A 22,296-nucleotide genomic window follows, 5' to 3' on the forward strand; every position below is an offset into this window, starting at 1 on the left:
GGCATGCACATAAAACTTGTTTAATCGATAGGGTAAATATGCAAATTTCTATTGAGTTTGACGATAATGCGTCAAGATGAAAGGAAAACTAATTATGCAGGATTTTGGTTACGAAAAAAGCCGAATTAGGCAGTCCTTAGCTAAGGCATGTACTTAATTCATATATATATAACATGATATAATGCTTAGTAAATTCCCTAACGACTTTAATATCACTTTTATTTCGCTTTCGTATTAAAACGAGGTTCACTCTAAAGAGCACAAGTGTGGAGCTGTATGTGTGTTCTTACAGTACCGATCATTTGTATTTCAATTTGAGTGCGAGCAAAGACGAGGGTTTACAACTTGATGAGAATTTGATCAAGAGAACATTAAAACACAATCTGCTGCAGTCGGACGGGGCACTTCTGATTGAATCGTCGACGAAAGAGGTTCGGATCTCGAAAGGGAAAAATAATCAGCTTTTTACTGGCCAATTGAGATACGGAAACTTCTAACGACCGAGTGTGTGATATGGCTGAATCAGTGGAGGGAGCAGAGACTGTTGACCAGATTCGCGATGGCCTCATGGACGACTGGAAAATCCTGGAGAACGTATTCCGCCTCCTCCAGAAGGAGGATACCTTCTGCGTGGATCCCCAGAAATGGGGCAAGCAGAAGATAGTCCCCTTTTTGCAGCCAGACAAACTGAAGGTGAGTGGAGCAAGTGATGGACGATGCGGCGTCTGCCGATGTAGAGATAACCAGAGATAACAGCGAACTGATTAATGGAAGAGTTCATTCGAAACTTGACCTCAAATTGTAGCAATTGGTTTATGTGCAAAGAGTCAATTGATAGTAGCACTTCCTGATTGAGCACACTCATGCCTAGGTATCTGATAGTTATAATTATAATTGAATTGTTTGTTATTTCATAGATTATGGTCGGTTTTCTCTGGATAGATATTATTAGTTTGATTAAACCCTTTTATGTTGAATCTTTAGTATACTTCCTTATAGCAAGGGTCGCTTTTCTATAACAATCTTGAGCGCAGAGTGCTTACATGATTTCGCACCATCACTTCCAGGAACTGATTAACCTGAAGGTTCGGGAGACGGAAAACTGCTCGCTCGCGGAGATCGAGGAGCTGTGCCAGCAGGTGATCCATTACTCCGTGAAAACCTCGCACGGCCGCTTCCACAATCAGCTCTTCGGGCAGCTGGACCCTTTTGGACTGGCAGGAGCCCTGGTCACCGAGGCCATGAACGGCAGCACGTAAGTCCGCAGCATTATTCCGCACATGTGTCTTGTCTATATGAGCGACTGCTGATTGCATCTCGTGTTGCAATCTACAAGTGGTGGCGGGGTTCAACGTACAGATAATTGTACTATGTAATGGAGATAGCAAAGTACTACTTGTATGTTTCATAACCCCCCCTTTTCGATTAATTTAAATGGTGATTAAGCACAGTTCATACACAAGCATTGCAAATTATTAATCATTTAGATGAGATTACCATGATAGGACTACCAAAATCTGACTTTTAACAGATGTAACCAACAAGACACAATAAACTTATGTTTCAGATACACCTACGAAGTTGCCCCGGTGTTTAGCCTGATCGAAACTGAGGTGATCGCGACCATCTGCAAGTTGGCAGGATACAAGGAAGGCGATGGCATCTTCGCGCCCGGTGGCTCCACCTCCAACATGTACGGCATGGTTTTGGCCCGCTATAAGATCGCGCCTGAAGTGAAGACATCTGGAATGTTTGGGATGCGACCGCTGGTGCTCTTTACCTCCGACGAGTCGCACTACAGCTTCGTGAAGGCGGCCAACTGGCTGGGACTGGGCAGCGACAACTGTGTGTCGGTGAGGACCAACGAGCGGGGTCAGATGCTGCTGGACGACCTGGAGGCGAAGATCGCAGAGGCAAAGGCCCGCGGCGGGCAACCGTTCTTTGTCAACTGTACTGCAGGCACCACTGTTCTGGGTGCCTTTGATGATATCAATGGGGCGGCGGATGTGACGGAACGACATGGTCTGTGGCTCCATGTGGACGCCTGTCTGGGAGGTGCTGCACTGCTCTCCGCCAAGAACCGCTCGCTGATTGCCGGCCTCGAGCGGGCGAACTCGTTTTCCTGGAATCCGCACAAAACCATCGGTGCTCCATTGCAGTGTTCGCTCTTTTTGACCAGGGAATCTGGCCGTCTGCTGGAAAGATGCAACAGCACCGAGGCGCACTATTTGTTCCAGCAGGACAAGTTCTATGATGTATCCTACGACACGGGAAACAAGAGTGTCCAGTGCGGACGCAAGATCGACGCCTTCAAGTTCTGGCTAATGCTTAAGGCTCGCGGATACGGAAAGTATGGACTCATGGTGGACCACGCCATCCACATCGCCAGGTTGCTGGAAGACAAGCTGCGCCAGCGCGGAGATCGCTTTAGATTGGTGCTCCCGGAGCACGAGTACTCCAATGTCTGCTTTTGGTTCATTCCGAAAGCAATGAGGTTGTCCAGCGAGGAGGAGACGCCTGAATGGTGGAACCGACTTTACACTGTAAGTGAATAACAATCGATTTGATGGACTATTTAAGCTCACATTTTTTATTTGCTCCTTTTAAGGTGGCCCCGAAAATTAAGGAGCAAATGGCCCACAGCGGCACTTTGATGATTGGTTACTCGCCTCTTAAAGCTAAAAATCTGGGCAACTTCTTTCGCATGGTCTTCACTTGTTTTCCCATCCTGAAAAGCGAAGAGTTGGACTTCATTTTGGACGAAATTGAGAGATTGGGCGAGAATATTGTCCTTTGAATTTTTTCTATGTGTAGTCAGCTAATTAACGGAAATCGTTGTATTGCAATTGTACATTTCATTGGAGTTTTACACTTTGTGATAAAAAATACGCCTTTATTATCTTAACTCGAATTAATATATTTTGAATCTTTAAATAAAAATCTTTCAACAAATGAATCAGTTTTTAAAATTTATTTTCTACCGCTATCAACAAATAATATAGGCCTGGTCACACCAACAGCTACCCTGCAGTAACTATCGATAAAAGTTGTCACGGTATTATTGTTACCCCAGCACGGTCATACCTCGACGTGAGATCAAAACAATCAGTTTTTGTTGCGAAATTATTTGTACAACCAGGCACATAAAAAGGAGCTACGATGGGTCGCGCCGAAGTGGGTACGCCCAAGTACCTGGCCAACAAGATGAAGTCGAAGGGCCTGCAGAAGCTGCGCTGGTACTGCCAGATGTGCGAGAAGCAGTGCCGCGATGAAAACGGCTTCAAGTGCCACACGATGAGCGAGTCCCACCAGCGCCAGTTGCTCCTCTTTGCGGACAATCCTGGCAAATTTCTACACAGCTTCAGCAAGGAGTTCTCCGACGGCTACATGGAGCTGCTTCGCCGCCGATTCGGCACGAAACGAACCAGCGCCAACAAGATCTACCAGGAGTACATTGCCCACAAGGAGCACATCCACATGAACGCCACGCGGTGGCTCACCCTGTCCGACTACGTGAAGTGGCTTGGCAGGACTGGACAAGTGATAGCGGATGAGACGGAGAAGGGCTGGTTTGTCAGCTACATCGATCGCAGTCCAGAGGCCATGGAACGCCAGGCGAAGGCTGATCGCAAGGAGAAGATGGAGAAGGACGACGAGGAGCGTATGGCCGACTTTATTGAGCAGCAGATTAAAAAGGCGAAGGCCAAGGACGGTGAGGAGGACGAAGGCCAGGAGAAGTTCACCGAGCTGAAGCGCGAGGAGAACGAACCACTCAAGCTTGATATTCGCCTTGAGAAAAAGTTCCAGCCCGACACTGTGCTAGGGAAATCCGCTCTAGCCAAGCGACCTGCCTCTGAAGCCGAAGAAAAGGTGTTCAAGAAACCCAAATCCGTGGCTGGAGACAGCCAAACGCGGTCGGTGCTGGACGAGATCATCAAGCAGGAGGAAGGCAAAAAGGAGCGTGCCAACCGCAAGGACTACTGGCTGCACAAGGGTATCGTGGTGAAATTTATTTCCAAATCCATGGGCGACAAGTTCTTCAAACAAAAAGCGGTTGTCCAAGACGTAATTGACAGATATCAGGGCAAAATCAAGTTCTTGGACACCGGGGAAAAGCTAAAAGTGGATCAAGTAAGATGGAAACACAATTTTGGCCTATAAGCGATATTTACCAAGGTGTTCTTTTGTTTTCCAGGCTCATTTGGAGACGGTAATCCCCGCTTTGGACAAGCCTGTCATGGTGGTTAATGGCGCTTATCGTGGATCCGAGGCTCTGCTAAGGAAACTGGACGAGCGCAGATATTCAGTCAGCGTGGAAATATTGCACGGTCCTCTCAAAGGCAGAATTGTAGACAACGTGCAATACGAAGATATATCTAAACTGCATGGCGCCTAGCTGCGCTTTTCTAAGTTAAGTTCTATAGTTGTACCTTTTTAAGCTAATTTGAAATATATGTAAGTGGAAACTTTTTTTGACCATTTCGAAGAAAGGCTGAAAGCGAACTAGACAAAAATCTGCACATAATAAGTTCGTTACTTAAACTTGGCCTGCTCAGCATTTGGGTTAATAAAACATGACTTTTTAATGAAAATAACTAGAACACTCTCATTTACTCAGTGTATGAATATTTCAGTGGGTATGTAAACAATGTTTTTGAGTTCAGTTTGGGAACAATAAAACCAGCGAACAATGGCCGCTTTACTAGCGATAATTCCTATACTTGCAAAACTTAAACTAGTTCCAGCATCGGTGTGGTAAAGTCGGGATATAATCGGGATATGCGGATTCTGTGTGTCATTGTTATCCTCTTACGCCTCGGAGCATTGGGAGACATAGCTGCTGACGAGGAGGGCAGGTCGACGAGAAGCTGGTGGAATGTAGTGCCTCGACTTTTGACTGACATCGCTACCATTAAGGCGAACATACTCACAGCTGCTCCACTCGAATGGGCCTCCAACATAATTGATGCTGTGTGTAAGGATAACGTTCTGTGTTTATAAACATATAAAACATTGATGTTATTGTGATCTGAATGCCAGGTTCCTCCACCCTCTTTATGGACAGAATCCCTGCGCAAATCACTCCGGACATAAGGAAGATGCATTTTCAGTACATGACGCCGTGCCAGAACTACAGTGTGCCCCTGCTGGAGGCCTCGCAGCTGTGGAAGCACTCTCGGTTCAGCAAGGGACGTAAGGTGGTAATTCTGGCCACCGGATGGACAAACACTGTAAACGAATCCTCGGCCATTTCGATGATCTCCAAGGCATTCATGTGTCGTGGCGATGTGAATTTTGTGGTTCGTCTCGTGGATCAATTTTGAAAGTATATATCTAAGGATTCCATCTCAGATTGTAGATGCGGCTGACTATGTGGACACCTTCTACGCGTGGTCGGCGCTGAACACGGATTTAATTGGCGAGCATATTGGAGTTGGTCTGACCCACCTTATAGAGCTGACCCCACTTCGAAACATCCACTTGATTGGTGGGTTCATAGAGGAATCCTTGGTCTCTATAAATTCAGGTTCTGATTTCTTTGTAGGACATTCACTAGGAGCTCACATTATGGGCACTGCTGGTCGGACCTTTAAGAAGCTTACCGGAAAACTTATACCTAGGATAACTGGCTTGGATCCGGCCAAGCCATGTTTCAGGCGGGAAAAGATTCTGCCAGGACTGACGCGTGGCGATGCCAAGCTAGTGGACATAATCCACACCAACATTGGTATTTTGGCCAAGCGTGGACCCCTCGGGGATGTGGACTTCTATCCCGGCGGAGCACATCCCATCCAGCCGGGCTGCCTAACCATCGGATGCTCTCATACCCGAGCCGTTGAGTATTTCGCCGAGAGTGCATATCCACACCAGGAGAAGAACTTCATGGGCAAGAAGTGCGCTTCTTGGGATGAGCTAAGAAAACGGGACTGTTCTGCTGGCATAGTTTCCCCGATGGGCTATCGAATGAATCCCCAAGCCAGGGGCATGTACTACGTAGATGTCAATGGCTGGCCCCCTTACGGCCGAAACTCGGAGAACACTATTGATCCTAGGCTAAAAACGTGCTATCTGTGCCAGAGGTGAAGTTCGAACCATAGAATATACATATATAACTTTTCTTATTTACGATGCTTAAATATATATATACCTTAGTTAATTAATGTCGTACAACGTTTAGTAATCGATTTGCGTAAGATCTAGATCATCATTGAAGGCCTCGGATATGTCCTTTTGGCTCTGCATGATGCGCTCCTGGGTTTCCGCGATTCGCCACAACTCATCGTCATCATCGCCCATCAGCATGGACCGATCCCCATGGCCCTTGATATCTGGACGGATTCTGGCCTTGGGCGGAGCAGAACCATTGGCGCGCTTCTGCCGGTTGCCCATCGCCATCTGGCTCTCCTCGAAGTAGTTGTTGGGGTGATTGATGCTCGGCTCGACGGATGAATTGTGGGTAAGTTGGAAGTACTTTCCGCATCCAATTTGGTAGTGACCGCGGGACACAAAGAACATCACCTCTTCGATGGCGCTGGCTGACAGGCCATAGGAGGACAGCTTGGATTTCAACGAGCCCTGGTCCATGTTCTTGTACGGACAGCCGTGGCAATCGCCCGGCCCCGCCACATCCTTGATGATCTTGGCGCACGAGTAGGGTGTGTAGTTGACCATGGAACCCTTCTTTCCGTAGTTATGGTAAATGTTGTACTCGTAGCTGCGTGTGAACTTGTCCGAGTCCATTTTCTTGGTGAACTCTTCGCGCCAGAAGCGCAGCGAATCCTCCAGCGTCACGCCAATTCCTTTAAGAAACAGGCCGTATTGCATTCGGCCGGTATGCTTTATGTGATGGTTGGCGCGAATGTGCTCGTGGCATATGCGCATACACAACGGCATGGAGGTCTTGGAGAGCTGATCGAGCGACTCGATGGGCACAGCTGCATCCCGACAAACGGTGTAATCCCTACCGGTGTACGAGTTATGCAGAGCTTTAAGCGTTCGGGATATGCGATCGTCGGCTTCTACTTCGTCCACCATAGTCTTAGCAGCCTGCAGGCCCTGCTCGATCTCGTCCTGCTGCTTGGTGCCCACTAGGGACACCAGGTCGTGGGTGTTAACATAGGCGTAGCCAGCTTTTAGGTAGCAGCGACGTCCGCGCACCAGATCCAGCACCTGGGTGAAGGGCACCTTGTAGAAGTCCAGCAGCTCGATCTTGGCCACGCTCTGTCCGGCAGTGCTCTCGTACAGGCCGTCCTTGACTTCGTCCTTCTGGGCCTCGGTAAGGGGGTGAATCTCGAAGCCGTTGGACTCAAGGAACTGCTTTACCTCGGCGCTGCTGAGTGCGGCGAATTTGTACCGGAAAAGCTCCATTTCGCGGGCCACGAACCAGCGCGCAAGGTCCTCGGAGCGGCAGTAGGCCAGTCGCAGTATGAAGTGCGAAAGATAGTCCCGCCTGCGGGTCTGGATATCCGCCTCGTGCTTGCCGCTTCCGCCGTTGGAGCAGAGCCTTAGATAGCTGCGCAATCCCTCGCGGGTCAGGTCTGCACTCACGATCTCCTTCCATTCATCTGAGAGCACGCGCAGGTTCCGGGTGCTTGCGCGATCCAGGACGCGGAGAAGGCGCAAGCGCTCCAGAGCCAGTTCCTCGAATTCGTCTATGTGCACGTCCTCCGTCGGCGGATAGTGGTACATCATGACGTTGTGCGGGTACTTGGTCTCCAGGCTGGCCACCTCCACCTTGACCTCATGTCTCGCGCGTTTCTTCAGACCAAATTCCATTTTGCGTCGTGCGAAGCGCTAAAGTAATTTACAATTTGTGGAATGCCCGTTTGTTGTTTTGGCGCGCAAAATACTGATGGCCAATATCAGCTGTGTCAATTGTTATCGATAGTTTTTCGCCCATTATCGATGCTTGTGGCTTATTCAATTTGTATTTAACTATTAAACGTTTTTAATTGTTATTATCAGTCAATTTGGTACTAATGTATTGTGTGGCGCATTGTTAGATATTTCCCAGCCCGTAGCTCTGCTGACTTAGTGTCCAGCCGTTGGGTTATGTTTAAATTACGCATATTGCCTTTGTTAAGATATTTAAAAAACATCACCCATTTAAGCTCTTAAAAACTTAAATACCTTTATTTATTAATATAACATTTATAGACTATGCCTATGTTAAGCAGCTATTTTTGCTTATTACTATGTTTACTGTGGGGAAACTTTCGTCTTCGTAAAAGTGTAATTAAGTTGTTTATATACTATATCAGGTACGTGCACAACTGACTAGAACTCTTGGGATAAAATTACGTGTTTTCTAAACACTGATCTCTCTGGAGTTGATCCCTATGACCTCCAGGGATCTCCTCAAACGTTTCCAGAACAGCTTCCGCTCCTCCTTGGCCGTCGGCCACTTTATATACGTCTTCACATCCATGAGATATTGCAAAGTCTTGGGTCGCTTTCTGCGTGGAATGTCCTCCAGGAAAACCAGGATTAAGTGCTCCTTGCTGACCTCAAAAATGCTACAATACACCCACATTTATTGATTTTTATATTGGAATTTTACAGATAAGGATTCCTTACCGATGCTGTGCCAAATACATTTCAAATTGACACCAATGACTCAACAGGAACTTGGAGGATATGATCAGCATTAGGGAATACGAGCGATCCATGCAGGAGATGATGTTATCCAGGATGGTCACTCCAATCTGCATGTGGATTAAGGATTAAGGATTCACTTTATTAGTAAGTCAATGTTGTTAGATGAGTAAGCTTCACCTGAAAATCTCGTTCATGCAGACAAATGGACACATCCCCAGTTTCCTCCACGTTCGGCAGTAGTTCATTGAGCACCCAGGGCCGATCATTTTGGCAGTAGCTGATGAATATATCGTAGACGGCACTCGGATCTCTCTGGGATATGTTTGTGAATTTGTCCACCGACTCCTTGGACGCACTGGACAACAAGGCAGCGGACTTCAGGGAAGAGTAATAGTAGTGGATGTGCCAGCGCTTCAGATAAATGATAAATCCCAGGATGCAAGCGCCAATTATGCTGCCCATGACTGCGATCACTGTGTTCGTAACGCGGTGCAGCTCCTCGGTGAGGTCACTCATCGACCTGATCTGGCAGTTGAGCTCATCCACCTGCAGCTGATCGGTGTTGTTGAAGCAGTAATACTGACTGGCCTCGTAGTCGAGCAGCTGAAATTTCAGGGTAAGATCTCCGTCAATGTCCTCTAGGTGGTAGGGCTGGGCCGCGGAGCACTTGGCTACCACGTAGTCCTCGGAGGAGAAGCGCAGCTTGATTATATGATTCGCTCGATTGAACTCCCTAATGTTGGAGTAACTCTTCTGCAGCCAGGGAATATAGCGACTCTGCCATAGCTTGCGATCTATAATCAGGGACTCCGCCAGAGATATTACCTCCTCACCTACGGCATTCTGACTGTAGTTCAGCAGTTTATAGGAGCAGTCTGCATCCTTATTATTGGTGGCCGCCACCTCCACCACCGCTCTCAAATGGCAGTCGCAAATGAAGTCGTTGTCCCCGAGACTAAGGTAATCCAATCGCTCAAAGTCCTTCAGCATCTCGTTGGACAGCATGTTGATGGTGTTGCTCCTCAGGTTCAAAACCCTTAGGGCGGAGTTGTTGTGGAAGGCACTGCGGTACCAATTGCCCACATGGTTCGAGCTCAAGTCGAGGATCTCCAGGGACTCCAGAGACTGAAACATGGCCGGAGTGAGAGCGTTGATGTTGTTACCCGCGAGGCCCAACACCTGCAGCTTCTTCAACGACTTGGACCACTCCAAATCCTTAATATTCGATCGCTCGAAGTACAAATACTTTAGTGTGTTCGCAATGCCATCGAAGGCGTCGTCGATGATGTTGTAGGATAGGTAGGGATTCCCGGACAAGTCGAGGCCCTCTAGAACCGTATTCTTGAAGATGGTACTGCTCACCATGGGAATGGCTGTGTAGCACAGACTGAGGAACTTCAGCTTGTCCCCCAGATGGGCAAATGCCACCGCACTATTCCTCGTCATCTTCGAGTGGGAGAGGTCCAGGTAAATCAGTTCCGGCAGATATTTGAACACGTTCTGCTGTATCTTCAGGCCGTATATCAGACTTAAGGCCATTTCCAGAGTGGGCAACTGCAGTTGGTAGCTGTAGGTCAGGAAGTTGGTGAAGGACAGGTCGAGATACTGCACTCCCTGGACGTAGTAGAAAGTGTCGTGGCTTATCGTCATGATCTTGTTGTCCGACATGAAGAGCCTCCGCAGATTGCTGACATTCTTGAACGCCTCCTTGCTCACGTACTCGATGCTGCAGTTGCTGATGTCCAGCTCCACAAGTCGGGGCATCTTAGGAAAGGTAGCCCAGGCTATAGATTGAGCTGAGAAAGAGATATAGAAATAACGTGTTAGAACACTTAAGATACATATAACATCCTCATACATCCTACGGATACATAGTAAGAACCTTTTAAAAGATATGAAACCAGGAATATAGCCATTTAATGACAGATATCAAGTTGTGATTAAATGTGACATGAGGACTTTTAGGAAAATGTCTTTGTTGTGTAATTGTGTGTGCGTTGAGATCTTACTTGAACTTCCGTGCTGATCGTACCGATCTTTCAAGACCTTAATAAAGTTCGTATAGTTTCTACCGGTTGTGATCGAGTGTGCCATGTTTGTGTTGTTGTTAAAGTAGAGATAGCATTCCCGATCATACAGATCGGTGGTGTTGTGTAGAAGTAGTAGTTCACAATGGTGTGGTACCGAGTTACTAGCCTCCAAGCGGGACTCGTTTACAAATCGAGCAAAGGCTGAAATGGCGAATGGTAACTGGACATCAGAATACGTGTGTCATTGTGTCATTGCGTTTCCGGCTCCCAACAAGTGACAATGATCAATCCCGGCCAAGCTTACCTTCAGCATCTGGAATCAGTTCGGCAAAGTTATTCCCTCGCAGTGATAAAAGCTTCAAGGATTCCCTCATGGAGTAGAGCGTCCTGAACGGAGCTGCAGTCAACGTATTGAATGCGGCCGAGAAGACTTCTGTCCTCCAAATGGTAGCCTTCCTCGAAAGTTTCGCCTCTCGGAACAGGTCAGTGTCGTCCTTAAGATTACCGTGGGACAGATCCAAATACATTTTGTGCGCTTTAAATAAGTAAATATATATACGTTCAGAAGACTCGTTGTATTTACGTATAATATATTTAAAGTAACCGATCCTATAGAATCAAAACATTAACTTAGGAGGTATACTATGGGAATACAGGCTAAGTTCAACAAGTGCCGGGTGTAAACATTCGAAGAGATACAATATATTATCGCTAAGATCGAGATAGTAGCGAGTAGCTTTGCCAAATCCAACCCAAGCTACTACACTCGGAGAAAAAACCGTTCTAGATATCGTTATCGATTTCAGATTTCGATCTCAAAATCTAGCCAAGATCGAATCATGACATCGAGATCGAACCGTTCTCAGATTACAAATAACTGCTCTCACTTGCCGCTCTCTCTCTATCTTTTAAACCTGATACTGCTTCCGCTTAAAATTATAAACTTTGAGATCCTTTTCGTTTCAAAATCAAGACATCTCATAAGAATGATTGATGCCACTGAGTTCGCTGAGCACAACCGATCTCGGTATTTTGTCATTCTCAATTTTTCCTGGTGTAGTTATGCAGAGCTTTTACCGATAAGGAGTTCCATAATAATGTTACCGATTCTGGTGGGATAAGGCTAACACCAAAGACCTTCTATAAGCAGTCGATTCGCGTTGCCGGAAGCGTGAAAGTATAAGTATATCACTTCTTTGAGTGCTGTTAACAATGCCCAATCAAACTGAAACTTAGGCAGCGGTTTTTATTGGACTTTTGGATAGGTTTACCGTATTTCTTGGTGCTCTCCTTGAGGGTTCCGTTGGGAAACAGCCACCATATCACCTCGTCCTTGATCATATCCAGCAGACAACTGTTCCCATCATCCGATTCGTACTTCAACATGAGGGACTTGAGGTCCGTTCTCTCCTTGCTGACCTCTTCGGCCTCCTCGCTGGATGTTGTGGCTGAATCTGGTTCTATTATCAAGCCATCCTGGATGGAAAACTCGGTGGATGCTTCCCTTACGTTTCCGAGGAGCAGGCACACTAATACGATCACATCCCATATATATTTTGGAGACATATTCACTGAATTGCGCACTTATAGTGCTTGTAATGGGGGATTATAAATAAGATTTGACAGCTGTTTGATTTCACAATCGCACAGATAATCGCGTTCTATACACTTTTTAGCCACTCATTCAGTTTCACTGGTTATTCCGAAATCCAAGCCACATTTTGTGATAGTTAACCGCGGTCAACTCTCCCGCCAATCACTTTATTCGCGGCTGAACGAAGCACACGCCTCGGATTCGCGCAATGGACTGGCTGGAGGACCCAGCCTGCTCCGTTGGTCAGCAGAAATAATTGGTAGCTGCGATACATATGTGCGGCTAATTCTGCCATGATACGGCTTATCAATTTTGGCAATATCTTCCCTTGAATGGCCCGGGACTATCAGCGTATCGCTTTTTCGGTGGCACTGAGCGTCCCGCCTCACGCCCACGCCAAGTTCCTTATCGGATAATTATCTGGTCGTCGGAGTACGGCTATTAGGCCCGTACTTCAATGGGCTCGGTGGTCTGGATCAACCGATATAGCCACGGCTCGCTTTTGGCCAGCACATAGTAAGTTCAGTGAGACACCATTTTCTATACTACTCGATTGTTTCGATTGCAGATAGAAAAGTTTTGATTTACGGCGTCCAGTCCGGGAACCGATAAGAAAAATCACTTGGCAAATCTTAGATTATCAGCCCATCGGCGATACCGAAAGCTGGCCACTGAAACATCCGGCTGCACAAATGCCCAATTAATTATATCAGTTCCCTTCATATCAGATACACAGGTTATTGGCCGTAAAAGAATTTATTGGGAGATAGGGCTTCTGCGGTAGTCTTCTATGACAAATGATCATCGGATAGCCATTGAGGAAGCAACATTTTACTAATCTTCTAATCTTTTGCTTTAAGTTCCACCAAATCTTCAATGCGACTTTGTGTAGAGTCAGCATTTCGCAGACGGAGCTCTATTTTTATAAGGATTTTCCATGATTATTATTTATAACTTAATATCAATGGCGAAATCCAGAAGTAAACTGGTTTGCAGTCTAATCTTTAAAAGCAAACATTTATAAAAAGAAAAGAAAGTAGTTTTGTATTATGGTGACAATACTTTTCCTAACCCATGGTGGGTTTTGAGTTTCCCCTGGTTGAAAGAGAACCAGATCACAAAGAGAGTGGATCGTTTCCCGCTGGAATTTGAGTGGAATGGTAGGGGGCTGGTCGGAGCCAGAGCTGAATTAGAAACTGGTTTTGAGTGCTGAGATCGGATCTCGGCTTTCAGTCGACATTCAGAGCTGAGCTGAGGCGGTATCAATCGGCGGAAGATAGTTGAGTGTGTACCTGGAATAGTAGGCCACTAATATAGCTATCCACCCAGTTAACAATACCCGCTGAACTATGCGCAAATCGCCGGGCAGCCTGCCCTCGGAGGCCTTCTCCAGCTCGAACTCCTCGCTGAGCAACTCGTACAGCGATGGCAGCGACCTGGCCAACTGGGAGGAGTACGTGACCACAGACGGCAGTCTCTTCTACATGGAGTATGTGAGATGCGAGAAGACTGGCGTCTCGGCGGAGCGGCGGGTGGAGTTCATGCGCCGATCGCTGCGCCTGGGAAAGAAGTCGTCGCGTCGCCAGCCGCACAGCAATAATCAGAATCAGAGTCAGAACCAAAACCAGTCCCACGGCCCGAGCAGGTTGGATGCCCAGACGGAGCCGCAAGAGTTCCGTTTCTCACAGTTCAAGACGGCTGCCCCCGATCCCAAGAAACTGGATCTGGTGATCACAGCCGCCGACCGCTTCCGTTTCGGACGACGATCCACGGCGGTGGAGTCCATACTGGGCTTCCGGGTGCTGCCCTTTGCGGACCAACCAGAATGCCTGATGGTCGATGGATTCGTTCACGATCTGAGTGCACTGCAGCACGGCATCAAGCGGGGAGATTGGTTTAGATCCCTGAATGGCATAGAGCTGTACGCCAGCAATGTGGATGAGTTGCTCCAGCAGTTCGTGGAGCCCACTCAGGTGTGCCTAGGCTTCCAGTCGTGCGGTGCGGCCAGTGCAGTTTCCCCCACCGATCCGGGGTATAATCAAAATGTTCGCGAGGAGCAGGTGTGCAAGGTGGAGAACTTTCCCATTTTCACGGAGAAGTTTGAGCAGATGTTGATAACGGAGGGGAACTTCGGTGGTCCCGGTACTTCCGTGGACATAAGAATGCCCTTTGCTATGCTGCTACTCCCGCCGGAGTGCTATCAGCATGAGCAGCAACAGGATTCCCTGTACTACTTTCCGGAAACCCCCGACAACTTCCTATTCAAGGCCCGTGGGAGTTTCCTCACCCTGCACGCCGTACTCAGTGAACTGCACACCCAGCCGCTGAGCTCAAGGCTGTTGGTGGACCAGGTGCAATACCACGTCAACTACCGCCGACTGAATGGGTTCCTAGTCCTCTTCGCCTACGCCGGAGGACTCTGCAGTGCGGCGGAGTGCAGCCTGCGATCGGATGAGCTGATCGGATACATACGCTTCTCTCTGCCGGGCTTGGTCCTGGAGAGCTTCAACCAGGAGGGAGAGCCGGGGAACAGTTCGAGACTGAAGCTGTTCCTGCGACACTTTTGTGAAATCCAGAGGACCCGGCTCGTAGCCCGGTGCCATGGTCATATTCGTTTCGAGGAGCTCCTGGGCCAATCCCGCAGTCTGCCACTGCCCAAGGAAGCGCAGCTGCGCATCTTTGATGCTCTGAGTGAAATGGAGGCCATGGACTATCGCAACTGGAACGACGAGCCACTCACCACCCATCGCGAGTTCTTCATCTACGGCAGTGCGCTGTACTACGATGGCTTTCTGGTGGCCAGCCTGCTGCCACCGGAAGTGCGGGTGAGTGTAGAGGGATTCCTGCGCTGCCGCGGGATCTTCGAGTTGCTCGGAGCTGCTCCAGGAATCAAAGTTCGCGAGATGTACGTGTGGGAGGAGATAGTGTTGCCCAGTGCCACAGGGCGATATTTCCTTACCATCTGCACCAAGAACCACTTGAGTCTGGCCGTGATCTTGAAGATCTTCGATGCTCCGGACATGGCGCCGGATGCGGTGGTGGGACCATCGCTCTTTTACATCGAGGAGATTCAGGAGACGCTGGACCACCTGGTGCAATGCGGCATTGAATCCCTGGCCATGTTCTGGTCCGTTTCCAATAAGAGACCGGAGGTGCTGGACGCCACTGCCAGCGAGAGCAGGGATCAGGAGAAGGAGCCGAACAACCGGCTGGAGTCCTTCCTCAAGCAGAAGCTAACCGTGCTGAGTCCTTCGGTGGAGGAGGAGGCCCAACTCTGCTCGTCCCTGGGTGGGTCTTCCATACACAGTCTGACTCCCAGTGAGGACGAGTCCTGTCGCAGGCGATTGACCCCCATCCATGGTGCTGCCGAGGACTCGGACAGCGGTTCCGACTGGGAGAACTTCGCCGTACAGCATCCACTCCACTATGGACTGAATCTCGGGGCCGAGAGCCACAACCAGAGCCAAATGACGGAGTCCATGTGGAAGGAGATCAACAACGTGGTGCCGGTCAATATATCCGCTGGCTGGAAGAACTCCGTGCTGCACTACGTCTACATAGACATCGCCAATGGGTCCTTGTTTGCCCCATTCACCGACAGTTCCGAGAACTCCAGCTACCTCTCCGAGATTCGTCAGGCGTGTCACATAATCCACGCCGTGCTGCAGAAATCCAAGCACTATCGCAGGCAGCTATCGGAATCCTCGAGAGCACAGCCGAGCTCGAACGGGCACAGTAGCCACACAGTGTCGCTGGTCAAGGAGCACGGCATGACCCTGGAGGTCAGCACGCAACCCAAAACGGATGGGCAATCCCAATCCCCGACGAGCAGTCGCTTCGAGGTGGTTGGTCGCCTCTTTCAGTCGCCAGCCAAGGAAGTGTACGTGTGTCACCGGTCCGATGTTCCCCAGAACATAGTCGAAATGGCCTTCCGGTTGTCCTTCTTCTCCATGGGATGACATCTTGGCAGGATACTACTATGAGTCGAATTCTTGCTATAATATAAGCACAAATATTTAAAATGTGGCTTTAACTAAACAAATTACTTCTATATAAGTATTCAAACAAATTTTTAAAATTATATTTAAGAATGCATAATTAATCATTTTCAACAATCCCATTACAAAAGCATTACAATTAAGGGAAGTGCAATTTTGTATTTTCGAAATTCGAAAAGCGCAAGCTTGCCAAAACTCTAAGAAATTGAAAAATTGTGTACATTTCATCTGAAACGCAGCGAATAAATATATATGAAGGTATTTCTAGAGGAAAACACAAGAATCGTGCGAATGTATTTCATTCATTCATAGTTCGTACTAGAGAAGCCATCAGAAGTGTCCACTATTTTTAGAGTTCGGTGGGAGGGTCCCATTCTAAAAGTAGTTCCACGCACCAGAAGTCAAGAGACACGCCGAGCAATAAATCCACGTGAACGAGTGGCTCAAGGTGGTGCTCCCCAAGTTGCCAATTTCCCCAGATTCGTCGACAGTTCTTTTTGGGTGTTCCAACAGAAGAGGTTTCTTGGTGGATGGATATGATGACAGCTACGTGGATGCTGTGCCTTGCTCTCTGCTCCACGGCGATGGCGATGGAGGAGGAATCGGGCAGTGGACTGTTCAACGTCACCGCGAGTCCCTCGGATACGGAAGCTTCTCCAAAACTGCCCAGCGAAGTGCAGAAAGCGGTTTGCACTGTGACTGCGGGTGAGGTGAAGGCGTCTGCCGAGGCTGTCACCACAAAAACCCTTAAGGGAGTGTGTGGATCAGGTGGGTGGTCAGTGGTCTCTTGCCCGTTTGATCTTGAAATTATTTGTGGTTTGTGTGCAGATGAAATGAACATGGCCTTCCGGAGTCTGGAGAACAAGCTCTACGAAGAGCTTCGTGTAATGAAACTGATTTTGGTGCACTTGGCCAAGGCGAATGGACTTAAGCTCAATACAGCCTTTTCCACATCTCTGCCCTCTCCACCTCCGACTGTGAGGCCAATCACCAGCGCTGCGTTGCCGCCAATCTTCAAGCCAATCGATCCTCCCAAGAAGCTTTCCAATTCAACCAATTCGAAAGCCGAGGAGAACGAAGTTGCTCCAGACTTCGGACTCAAGAAGAATCCTACTCTGAAAAACTTGGAGACGAACGCAAATCTTGGAGCTCGGGAAACGGAAGTCGATAAGTTTAATAACACTGTACTGGCCGATCAGGATGTAAAGTTGTTCACTTACTATTGGAAGCTGGAGAACGTTACGGAACTAATCAAAGCACCTAAATTGGCCACTGTCAGTAGTCCGATATTCAGCTTTAAAGGTATATCAGTATTTGGGGAGGATCTACCGCGTAGTTATATCTTGTTTCTTGTTAATCCAATTCCAGGCAAGTCCCTGCAACTAAAGTGCACTTTCCATCACATGAATCGCGAGCTGCTGAACCTGCAACTGGGATACGGCGTCTTTAACCCGAAATCTAAAACTGGCCAAAGCAACAACATCTTGTTAGAAATGGACGGAATTTTCCAGAACACTAAGTGGACCGAAGATATCCAGCTGAAGCACAAAATTTCCATACTGGATCAAAGTCACACCCACCGAAGAACGCAAGATCTCAGTTCACAGGTGCTGAACAAGCTGGACATGGGCTTCTCCATCCCGAACAGCGTGCTCCTCGGTAGCTCTTACATCAAGCAGAACGCGCTGTTGATCCAGATTCTTTTATATTTGTGAATGACAGAACAATGTTTTTTTCTCGAGCAATTAAAACAAAAAGAGACCAAAACCATGTGCTATTAAGAAAGACCTCAATATCCTTATTGCAGTTTAAAGCTTGCTGCGTGCTCCCTTCGCCTTAATGTCAAGGAATGGCAGAGCAATGGGGTACAGCTCCTTGCACGACTTAAAGGTTACAATATCGCTGATTGGTTTGTGACGCTCCATGTTTGTGATCTCTACGGGCTCCGCTTCTGACGTGGCATTTTCATCGGTTTGCTGGGATACAATGTGTACGGACAGAACGCGTCGCTCTTCGCCATCTTTTGCGATAAATTTCTGGAATGTGAAAGAGGTGGTCAGACCAAGATGGACTTTTAAGGATCCATATTCTCTCACCTTGAAGTATTCTACAAAGTCAGCCTTGCTAATCTTACGGAGTATTGCTACCTCGGCCTCCTCTCTTTCAAAGTGGTACGTCTGCATGGCTATTTCGCCATAGAACTGGCTGAATTGCTGGAATATGGTCTTAGGTTTTTCCAGCTTCTTCACGGCCAAAGCCTCCTTGTGCCGCTCAAACTCATCCAGTGGCATGTCCTCAATTACTTGCTGAAAATATGAGAAATTTGTTTATAAATTGTTTACGTTAGACAACCTTTCTATTACCAGATAAGTTTGCAGAAAGTTTTCAATACGATCTTCCACAAAGGACGGGTGCTTTGCTGACTGCACAATGATGCGTATGCCATTAGCTCCATTCACCTTACGCACGCCACTGAAAACGATGTAGCCCAGTTGTTCCTTTGTGCGCAGGCAATCGTAGCAAGGTTCGGAGAGCACCTGGGACACCAGGTTCACCATTATGTTTGTGTGATCCGTTTGTGCGCCGCATTGCAAGTAGAGCTGTGTGCAGGAGCTCTTGTGGAACTCATTCTCCTTCTCAAATAAGTAGCTGTCGCCTTTAATGGAACGGAACTCATGATTGGGTACAAAAAGTTGAGCGGTGTATAGACTTACCGGCGAGCAGCTTATACTCTCGCTTCTTAAGCATTTGGCGCGCCAAAATGGGTAGCTTCGACGCATTGGTAGCCTCCAGGCGGGTGTTAACTCGCCCCGCGATGTCCGTGGCCTGCTGCTTGGTCACATTGCCAAAAATAAAGCACTCTGTGTGCAGGCGCTGGAAGAACTCCTTCGCGAAGTTCAACACTCTATCGTAAGTGACAACTATAAAAAAGTGAGATTATTAGTAACCTTCTTTTCCAGATAGTCCAAGCTTATATCTTACGTTCCATAGCGTCCAAGAGCTCCATATTGGCCCACGCATTTTCAGTTAACAACAGAGCTAAATAGTATATGGAATGCTGATATGGTTGCTCAGCCTTAAAGTTTTTCAGTGAACGTACGTATTCCTCCTTAAGGATGTCGAAACGTTTCTCGTCGATGGAGAAGTCAAAAAGGTGATCTAACAGCTTCTCCAACAGCACCACCTGTTTGTCACTAAAGCCTCGAATGGTGAACTGCAAGAGAAAAAGCATTTTGTAATTTGAGAGTTCAATGCATAAGAGTTGCGCATTCTCACATCGATGCCGCACGACTTTCCCATCACACTGAGCTTCAAGCTGGCTAGCTCCGCATCGTACAAGTACTCGTTGAGCTGATCCTTCAGCAGCATCACCATCATATGGTTCAGATTGCAGTTCAGGGGATCCAGATAAGCAATCGGATTGGACATGTCGAAAGTCATGCATGCCTTTGGCTTGTTGAACTGATTGTCCTGCTTATGCCACACCCTCAAAATGGGGGTATCCAAAATAATCGTGGGATGTTTGGGAGCATCGGCTGGGACATCGGATATATCAAAGTTCGTTGGTATGAAGCTGTTTGGCAGTGCCAGTTTCAGGTTCTCGTTAAGTTCACAATTCTCCCAGCACTACAAAAATATTTTAAGATTATTTCTTGAAAGACCAACATAATACAACTTAACGTACTTGCACAGTATCCTTGGCCACGCGCTTAATGCCGTACTTTGTTTTATAGTAGGGCTCCGCTAGGTCGCAATCCGGCTCAAAACTCTGGCTTACTATTACGATGCGGCTCTTGGAGGGAACCAGCTCATCCAATAGGCCTTTAATGAGGTCTGGACGCCATTCGTTGCTCAGATATGGAGCTATAAGTACCTCCTCCAGGGGAAATATTTGCATGGACGAGACGGCATGTGTGACTAAATTCTCCGGCTGCTCCTTTTCCTTGAAGCGGAATCTCATTTCGTTGAGTTTCACACACTCGTCGAATATCCACTTCTTGGGTCCCTCTTTCCGCAGCATTTCCAAGTACTGAAACACGATCTTGACAATGTCATCCACGTGCTCCAAACCCTCCTGCGTCAGGTCGACGACAATATCGAAGAATCCAAAGCCGTTTTGCGTGTTCTGATGCCCGGCCATAAGACTGCAAAAGGAATAGATGGTAACTACGATATCGGGAGTCTGGATGAACTTACTCATTGCACCAGCCCAGACGTCGCAGCTCGGATAAAATGCTGCCCTTGCCCTCGTGACCGATGAGGTGCGTCAAATAGTTATCGGGCTATAATTAAACAAGAGGTTCAGTGGGCTGGCCAGAGAGGAATCCTCTGATTGATCCGTAGCCACAGCGCAGTGGTACCTTAAACTTACGCCTGACTTGTAGAACTGCGTCAAGTCGTCTGTGGTAAAGCTTATCGTCAGCGATCGGATGTCTTTGATAGGCACTATTTTCACCTTTTGTCCATAGCGCTCCTCGGCGTAGGGGTGGCGTGGCCAACCTGGAACCTTGACGTTTTTGTTCTCGATCTCGGAGAACTTCTCCAACACCATGCCCTCCAGTTCGTCCAGCGATTCTGTCACAGATTGATTACTTTCTGCCAGAAACGACTATACTAAAACGAACCTTTTCCAATAACAGCCAGGCACATTATGTTGGCGGAGTACCACTGCTTGTGGAACTTGAGCAGCTCATCCCGCACATCTATGTTCTTGGACTTGGGTATTTCGGATAGAGTGGTCTTGTTGCCGCTGCCGAACTTGCTGTAGGCATGATCCGGCTTTGCCAAGTGCCGGTTCACCTGCTTGATACGCCACAAATCGCTGGGCAGGTTTTTCTCGTGCTCAGAGTTTACCTGCAATGACGGCGTCTTATTTCTGTCAGGAATTCAATGAATGCTTTTACATACCGCATTGATTTCCCGCTCAGTTGCACTGGGCGTGAACAAGGGCGCAATGAAGAACTGCGCGAAGCGATCTAAGGCTCCATCCAACTTGTCCGGCGCCACGTGGAAGTGGTACTTGGTCATCAGGGGATAGGTGGCGGCGTTGCTGCTTCCGCCGCTCTGCGAAAGGTATGTGGTGTAGCCATTCTCATGCGGATATTTCTCGGTTCCCAGGAACAGCATGTGCTCACAAAAGTGGGCCAATCCAGGCAGGTTCGTGGGATCCGACATGTGGCTGCCATGGGTATATTCATTAGAGGCGAACATTGAGTGAAGATTTGATCATATTTACCCCACTTGCACGGACAGCGCTGCCGCCGAGACATCTGTGTTGGGATCGCTGATGAGCAGGACCTTCAGTCCATTTGCCAGCTGCAATCCGCGGTAGTCGCGTGTGTCCTGCAGCGACTTTTCAATGTTGTTCAGCCTATAAACGACAAGTCATTGTCTTTAGACGACGACCTTTAAGATGCGTAACGTGCACTCACCTCAAAATGGGCTCCATGCTGTCTGGCTTCCTGGTTGCGGACTTTTGCGAGCTCTCGGCTATTGTCATCTTGGGTTTAGTAAGCGTGCCAATCGTTCGATGTGTTACTGAAATGCTGGCCCTCAATGCACTTGACCTGTGCGAAATAATTGCGATTTAGTGGTGCCCGTTGGCGGAAATTTTATTTATTGCTGCCAACCGTCGACCAAAAACCGCTGTTAAGGCAAAAATCGATTTTCTGCTCGTAAGATACATTGAGTTTGTGAAATACTTTTGATAGCGCCACTCCGGCTTTATGTAGCGCCCGTACAACAAGAAATCGTAGAGTGGGTGGAGTAGGTTTCCGAGCCGGTCGGTTACCCGTTCAATAAATTTCAATCACTTTTAGGTCCGAAAAATAAGTTCTAAGTAGTTTCGCAACAACTAAAATAGCAAATAATCATCTGTTCGCAGGGCTGCCAACTCACCGAGCACACGGAACTAGTTCAATGTGTTGCCAGATCGTTTGTTTTGTGAGTGGTTCCAGATTTGAAATTCCCAATTGGAGAAATTGTACAAAGTGCTTATGGGTGGTAAGCCATATTTTCAAATACGAAAGACTTAAAAAGTTTAAGGTGCTGATTTTTAATTTTTCTAGTGTAACTT

General features: G+C 47.8%; 8 protein-coding genes across 10 annotated transcripts; 5 read left to right on the forward strand and 3 right to left on the reverse strand.

Moving 5' to 3' along the window:
* Window positions 1–486: 486 nt before the first annotated feature.
* Window positions 487–2,905, forward strand: LOC117139644 (cysteine sulfinic acid decarboxylase). The gene is made up of 4 exons (XM_033302103.1): window positions 487–693; window positions 1,068–1,255; window positions 1,568–2,543; window positions 2,609–2,905. Exons 1-4 carry the CDS (start codon window positions 514–516, stop codon window positions 2,795–2,797), a joined length of 1,533 nt encoding a protein of 510 aa, XP_033157994.1. The 5' UTR covers window positions 487–513; the 3' UTR covers window positions 2,798–2,905.
* Window positions 2,906–3,075: 170 nt separating this feature from the next.
* LOC117140319 (DNA/RNA-binding protein KIN17) lies at window positions 3,076–4,598 on the forward strand. Its single transcript, XM_033303167.1, has 2 exons — window positions 3,076–4,131; window positions 4,196–4,598. Exons 1-2 carry the CDS (start codon window positions 3,160–3,162, stop codon window positions 4,394–4,396), a joined length of 1,173 nt encoding a protein of 390 aa, XP_033159058.1. The 5' UTR covers window positions 3,076–3,159; the 3' UTR covers window positions 4,397–4,598.
* A 21-nt stretch (window positions 4,599–4,619) lies between these two features.
* Window positions 4,620–6,084, forward strand: LOC117140320 (phospholipase A1). Its single transcript, XM_033303168.1, has 3 exons — window positions 4,620–4,975; window positions 5,041–5,300; window positions 5,353–6,084. The coding sequence occupies exons 1-3, from the start codon at window positions 4,780–4,782 to the stop codon at window positions 6,082–6,084; spliced, it is 1,188 nt and encodes a 395-aa protein (XP_033159059.1). The 5' UTR covers window positions 4,620–4,779.
* An 18-nt stretch (window positions 6,085–6,102) lies between these two features.
* On the reverse strand, window positions 6,103–7,834 carry LOC117140318 (DNA primase large subunit). Its single transcript, XM_033303166.1, has one exon. The coding sequence runs from the start codon at window positions 7,774–7,776 to the stop codon at window positions 6,175–6,177; it is 1,602 nt and encodes a 533-aa protein (XP_033159057.1). The 5' UTR covers window positions 7,777–7,834; the 3' UTR covers window positions 6,103–6,174.
* A 312-nt stretch (window positions 7,835–8,146) lies between these two features.
* LOC117139984 (toll-like receptor 6) lies at window positions 8,147–12,372 on the reverse strand. Its single transcript, XM_033302688.1, has 6 exons — window positions 11,900–12,372; window positions 10,933–11,163; window positions 10,608–10,829; window positions 8,776–10,394; window positions 8,578–8,705; window positions 8,147–8,516 (listed from the first exon to the last, which is right to left on the reverse strand). Exons 1-6 carry the CDS (start codon window positions 12,192–12,194, stop codon window positions 8,309–8,311), a joined length of 2,703 nt encoding a protein of 900 aa, XP_033158579.1. The 5' UTR covers window positions 12,195–12,372; the 3' UTR covers window positions 8,147–8,308.
* A 1,089-nt stretch (window positions 12,373–13,461) lies between these two features.
* Window positions 13,462–16,471, forward strand: LOC117140104 (protein inturned). The gene has a single exon (XM_033302859.1). The coding sequence runs from the start codon at window positions 13,572–13,574 to the stop codon at window positions 16,179–16,181; it is 2,610 nt and encodes an 869-aa protein (XP_033158750.1). The 5' UTR covers window positions 13,462–13,571; the 3' UTR covers window positions 16,182–16,471.
* A 138-nt stretch (window positions 16,472–16,609) lies between these two features.
* LOC117140110 lies at window positions 16,610–17,953 on the forward strand. Of its 2 annotated transcripts, XM_033302872.1 has the most exons (3): window positions 16,610–16,988; window positions 17,049–17,522; window positions 17,589–17,953. In XM_033302872.1, exons 1-3 carry the CDS (start codon window positions 16,751–16,753, stop codon window positions 17,933–17,935), a joined length of 1,059 nt encoding a protein of 352 aa, XP_033158763.1. In that variant the 5' UTR covers window positions 16,610–16,750; the 3' UTR covers window positions 17,936–17,953. The 2 variants fall into 2 exon arrangements, with proteins under 2 accessions (XP_033158763.1, XP_033158762.1); XM_033302871.1 differs by having other exon boundaries at window positions 16,610–17,522.
* Window positions 17,909–22,099, reverse strand: LOC117140103 (insulin-degrading enzyme). Of its 2 annotated transcripts, none has more exons than XM_033302858.1 (14): window positions 21,923–22,099; window positions 21,653–21,787; window positions 21,457–21,591; window positions 21,129–21,399; window positions 20,846–21,074; window positions 20,593–20,795; window positions 20,418–20,503; window positions 19,906–20,365; window positions 19,497–19,847; window positions 19,203–19,434; window positions 18,935–19,141; window positions 18,584–18,876; window positions 18,317–18,526; window positions 17,909–18,256 (listed from the first exon to the last, which is right to left on the reverse strand). In XM_033302858.1, the coding sequence occupies exons 2-14, from the start codon at window positions 21,718–21,720 to the stop codon at window positions 18,029–18,031; spliced, it is 2,973 nt and encodes a 990-aa protein (XP_033158749.1). In that variant the 5' UTR covers window positions 21,721–21,787; window positions 21,923–22,099; the 3' UTR covers window positions 17,909–18,028. The 2 variants fall into 2 exon arrangements, with proteins under 2 accessions (XP_033158749.1, XP_033158748.1); XM_033302857.1 differs by having other exon boundaries at window positions 21,851–22,099.
* Window positions 22,100–22,296: the final 197 nt, after the last annotated feature.

The sequence above is a fragment of the Drosophila mauritiana genome, chromosome 3L (assembly GCF_004382145.1).
Source record: "Drosophila mauritiana strain mau12 chromosome 3L, ASM438214v1, whole genome shotgun sequence".
NCBI classification, from domain to species: domain Eukaryota; kingdom Metazoa; phylum Arthropoda; class Insecta; order Diptera; family Drosophilidae; genus Drosophila; species Drosophila mauritiana.

Bases quoted from the DNA above. Each gene is read 5' to 3' on its own strand.
- LOC117140104 (XM_033302859.1), top strand. From the start codon at position 13,572: ATGCGCAAATCGCCGGGCAGCCTGCCCTCGGAGGCCTTCTCCAGCTCG.
- LOC117139984 (XM_033302688.1), bottom strand. From the start codon at position 12,194: ATGTCTCCAAAATATATATGGGATGTGATCGTATTAGTGTGCCTGCTC. The intron at 11,164-11,899 runs GTAAACCTATCC...ACTTATTTAAAG, and splicing joins GGAGAGCACCAAGAAATACG to CGCACAAAATGTATTTGGAT. The intron at 10,395-10,607 runs GTAAGATCTCAA...TCTCTTTCTCAG, and splicing joins CGATCAGCACGGAAGTTCAA to CTCAATCTATAGCCTGGGCT.
- LOC117140320 (XM_033303168.1), top strand. From the start codon at position 4,780: ATGCGGATTCTGTGTGTCATTGTTATCCTCTTACGCCTCGGAGCATTG. The intron at 4,976-5,040 runs GTAAGGATAACG...TCTGAATGCCAG, and splicing joins CAACATAATTGATGCTGTGT to GTTCCTCCACCCTCTTTATG. The intron at 5,301-5,352 runs GTTCGTCTCGTG...ATTCCATCTCAG, and splicing joins GTGGCGATGTGAATTTTGTG to ATTGTAGATGCGGCTGACTA.
- LOC117140319 (XM_033303167.1), top strand. From the start codon at position 3,160: ATGGGTCGCGCCGAAGTGGGTACGCCCAAGTACCTGGCCAACAAGATG. The intron at 4,132-4,195 runs GTAAGATGGAAA...TTTGTTTTCCAG, and splicing joins AAAAGCTAAAAGTGGATCAA to GCTCATTTGGAGACGGTAAT.
- LOC117139644 (XM_033302103.1), top strand. From the start codon at position 514: ATGGCTGAATCAGTGGAGGGAGCAGAGACTGTTGACCAGATTCGCGAT. The intron at 694-1,067 runs GTGAGTGGAGCA...CATCACTTCCAG, and splicing joins TGCAGCCAGACAAACTGAAG to GAACTGATTAACCTGAAGGT. The intron at 2,544-2,608 runs GTAAGTGAATAA...GCTCCTTTTAAG, and splicing joins GGTGGAACCGACTTTACACT to GTGGCCCCGAAAATTAAGGA.
- LOC117140103 (XM_033302857.1), bottom strand. From the start codon at position 21,906: ATGTATCTTACGAGCAGAAAATCGATTTTTGCCTTAACAGCGGTTTTT. The intron at 20,796-20,845 runs GTTCGTTTTAGT...AATCTGTGACAG, and splicing joins CCTGGCTGTTATTGGAAAAG to AATCGCTGGACGAACTGGAG. The intron at 18,527-18,583 runs GTAATAGAAAGG...TCATATTTTCAG, and splicing joins ACTTTCTGCAAACTTATCTG to CAAGTAATTGAGGACATGCC.
- LOC117140110 (XM_033302871.1), top strand. From the start codon at position 16,751: ATGGATATGATGACAGCTACGTGGATGCTGTGCCTTGCTCTCTGCTCC. The intron at 17,523-17,588 runs GTATATCAGTAT...ATCCAATTCCAG, and splicing joins TCCGATATTCAGCTTTAAAG to GCAAGTCCCTGCAACTAAAG.
- LOC117140318 (XM_033303166.1), bottom strand. From the start codon at position 7,776: ATGGAATTTGGTCTGAAGAAACGCGCGAGACATGAGGTCAAGGTGGAG.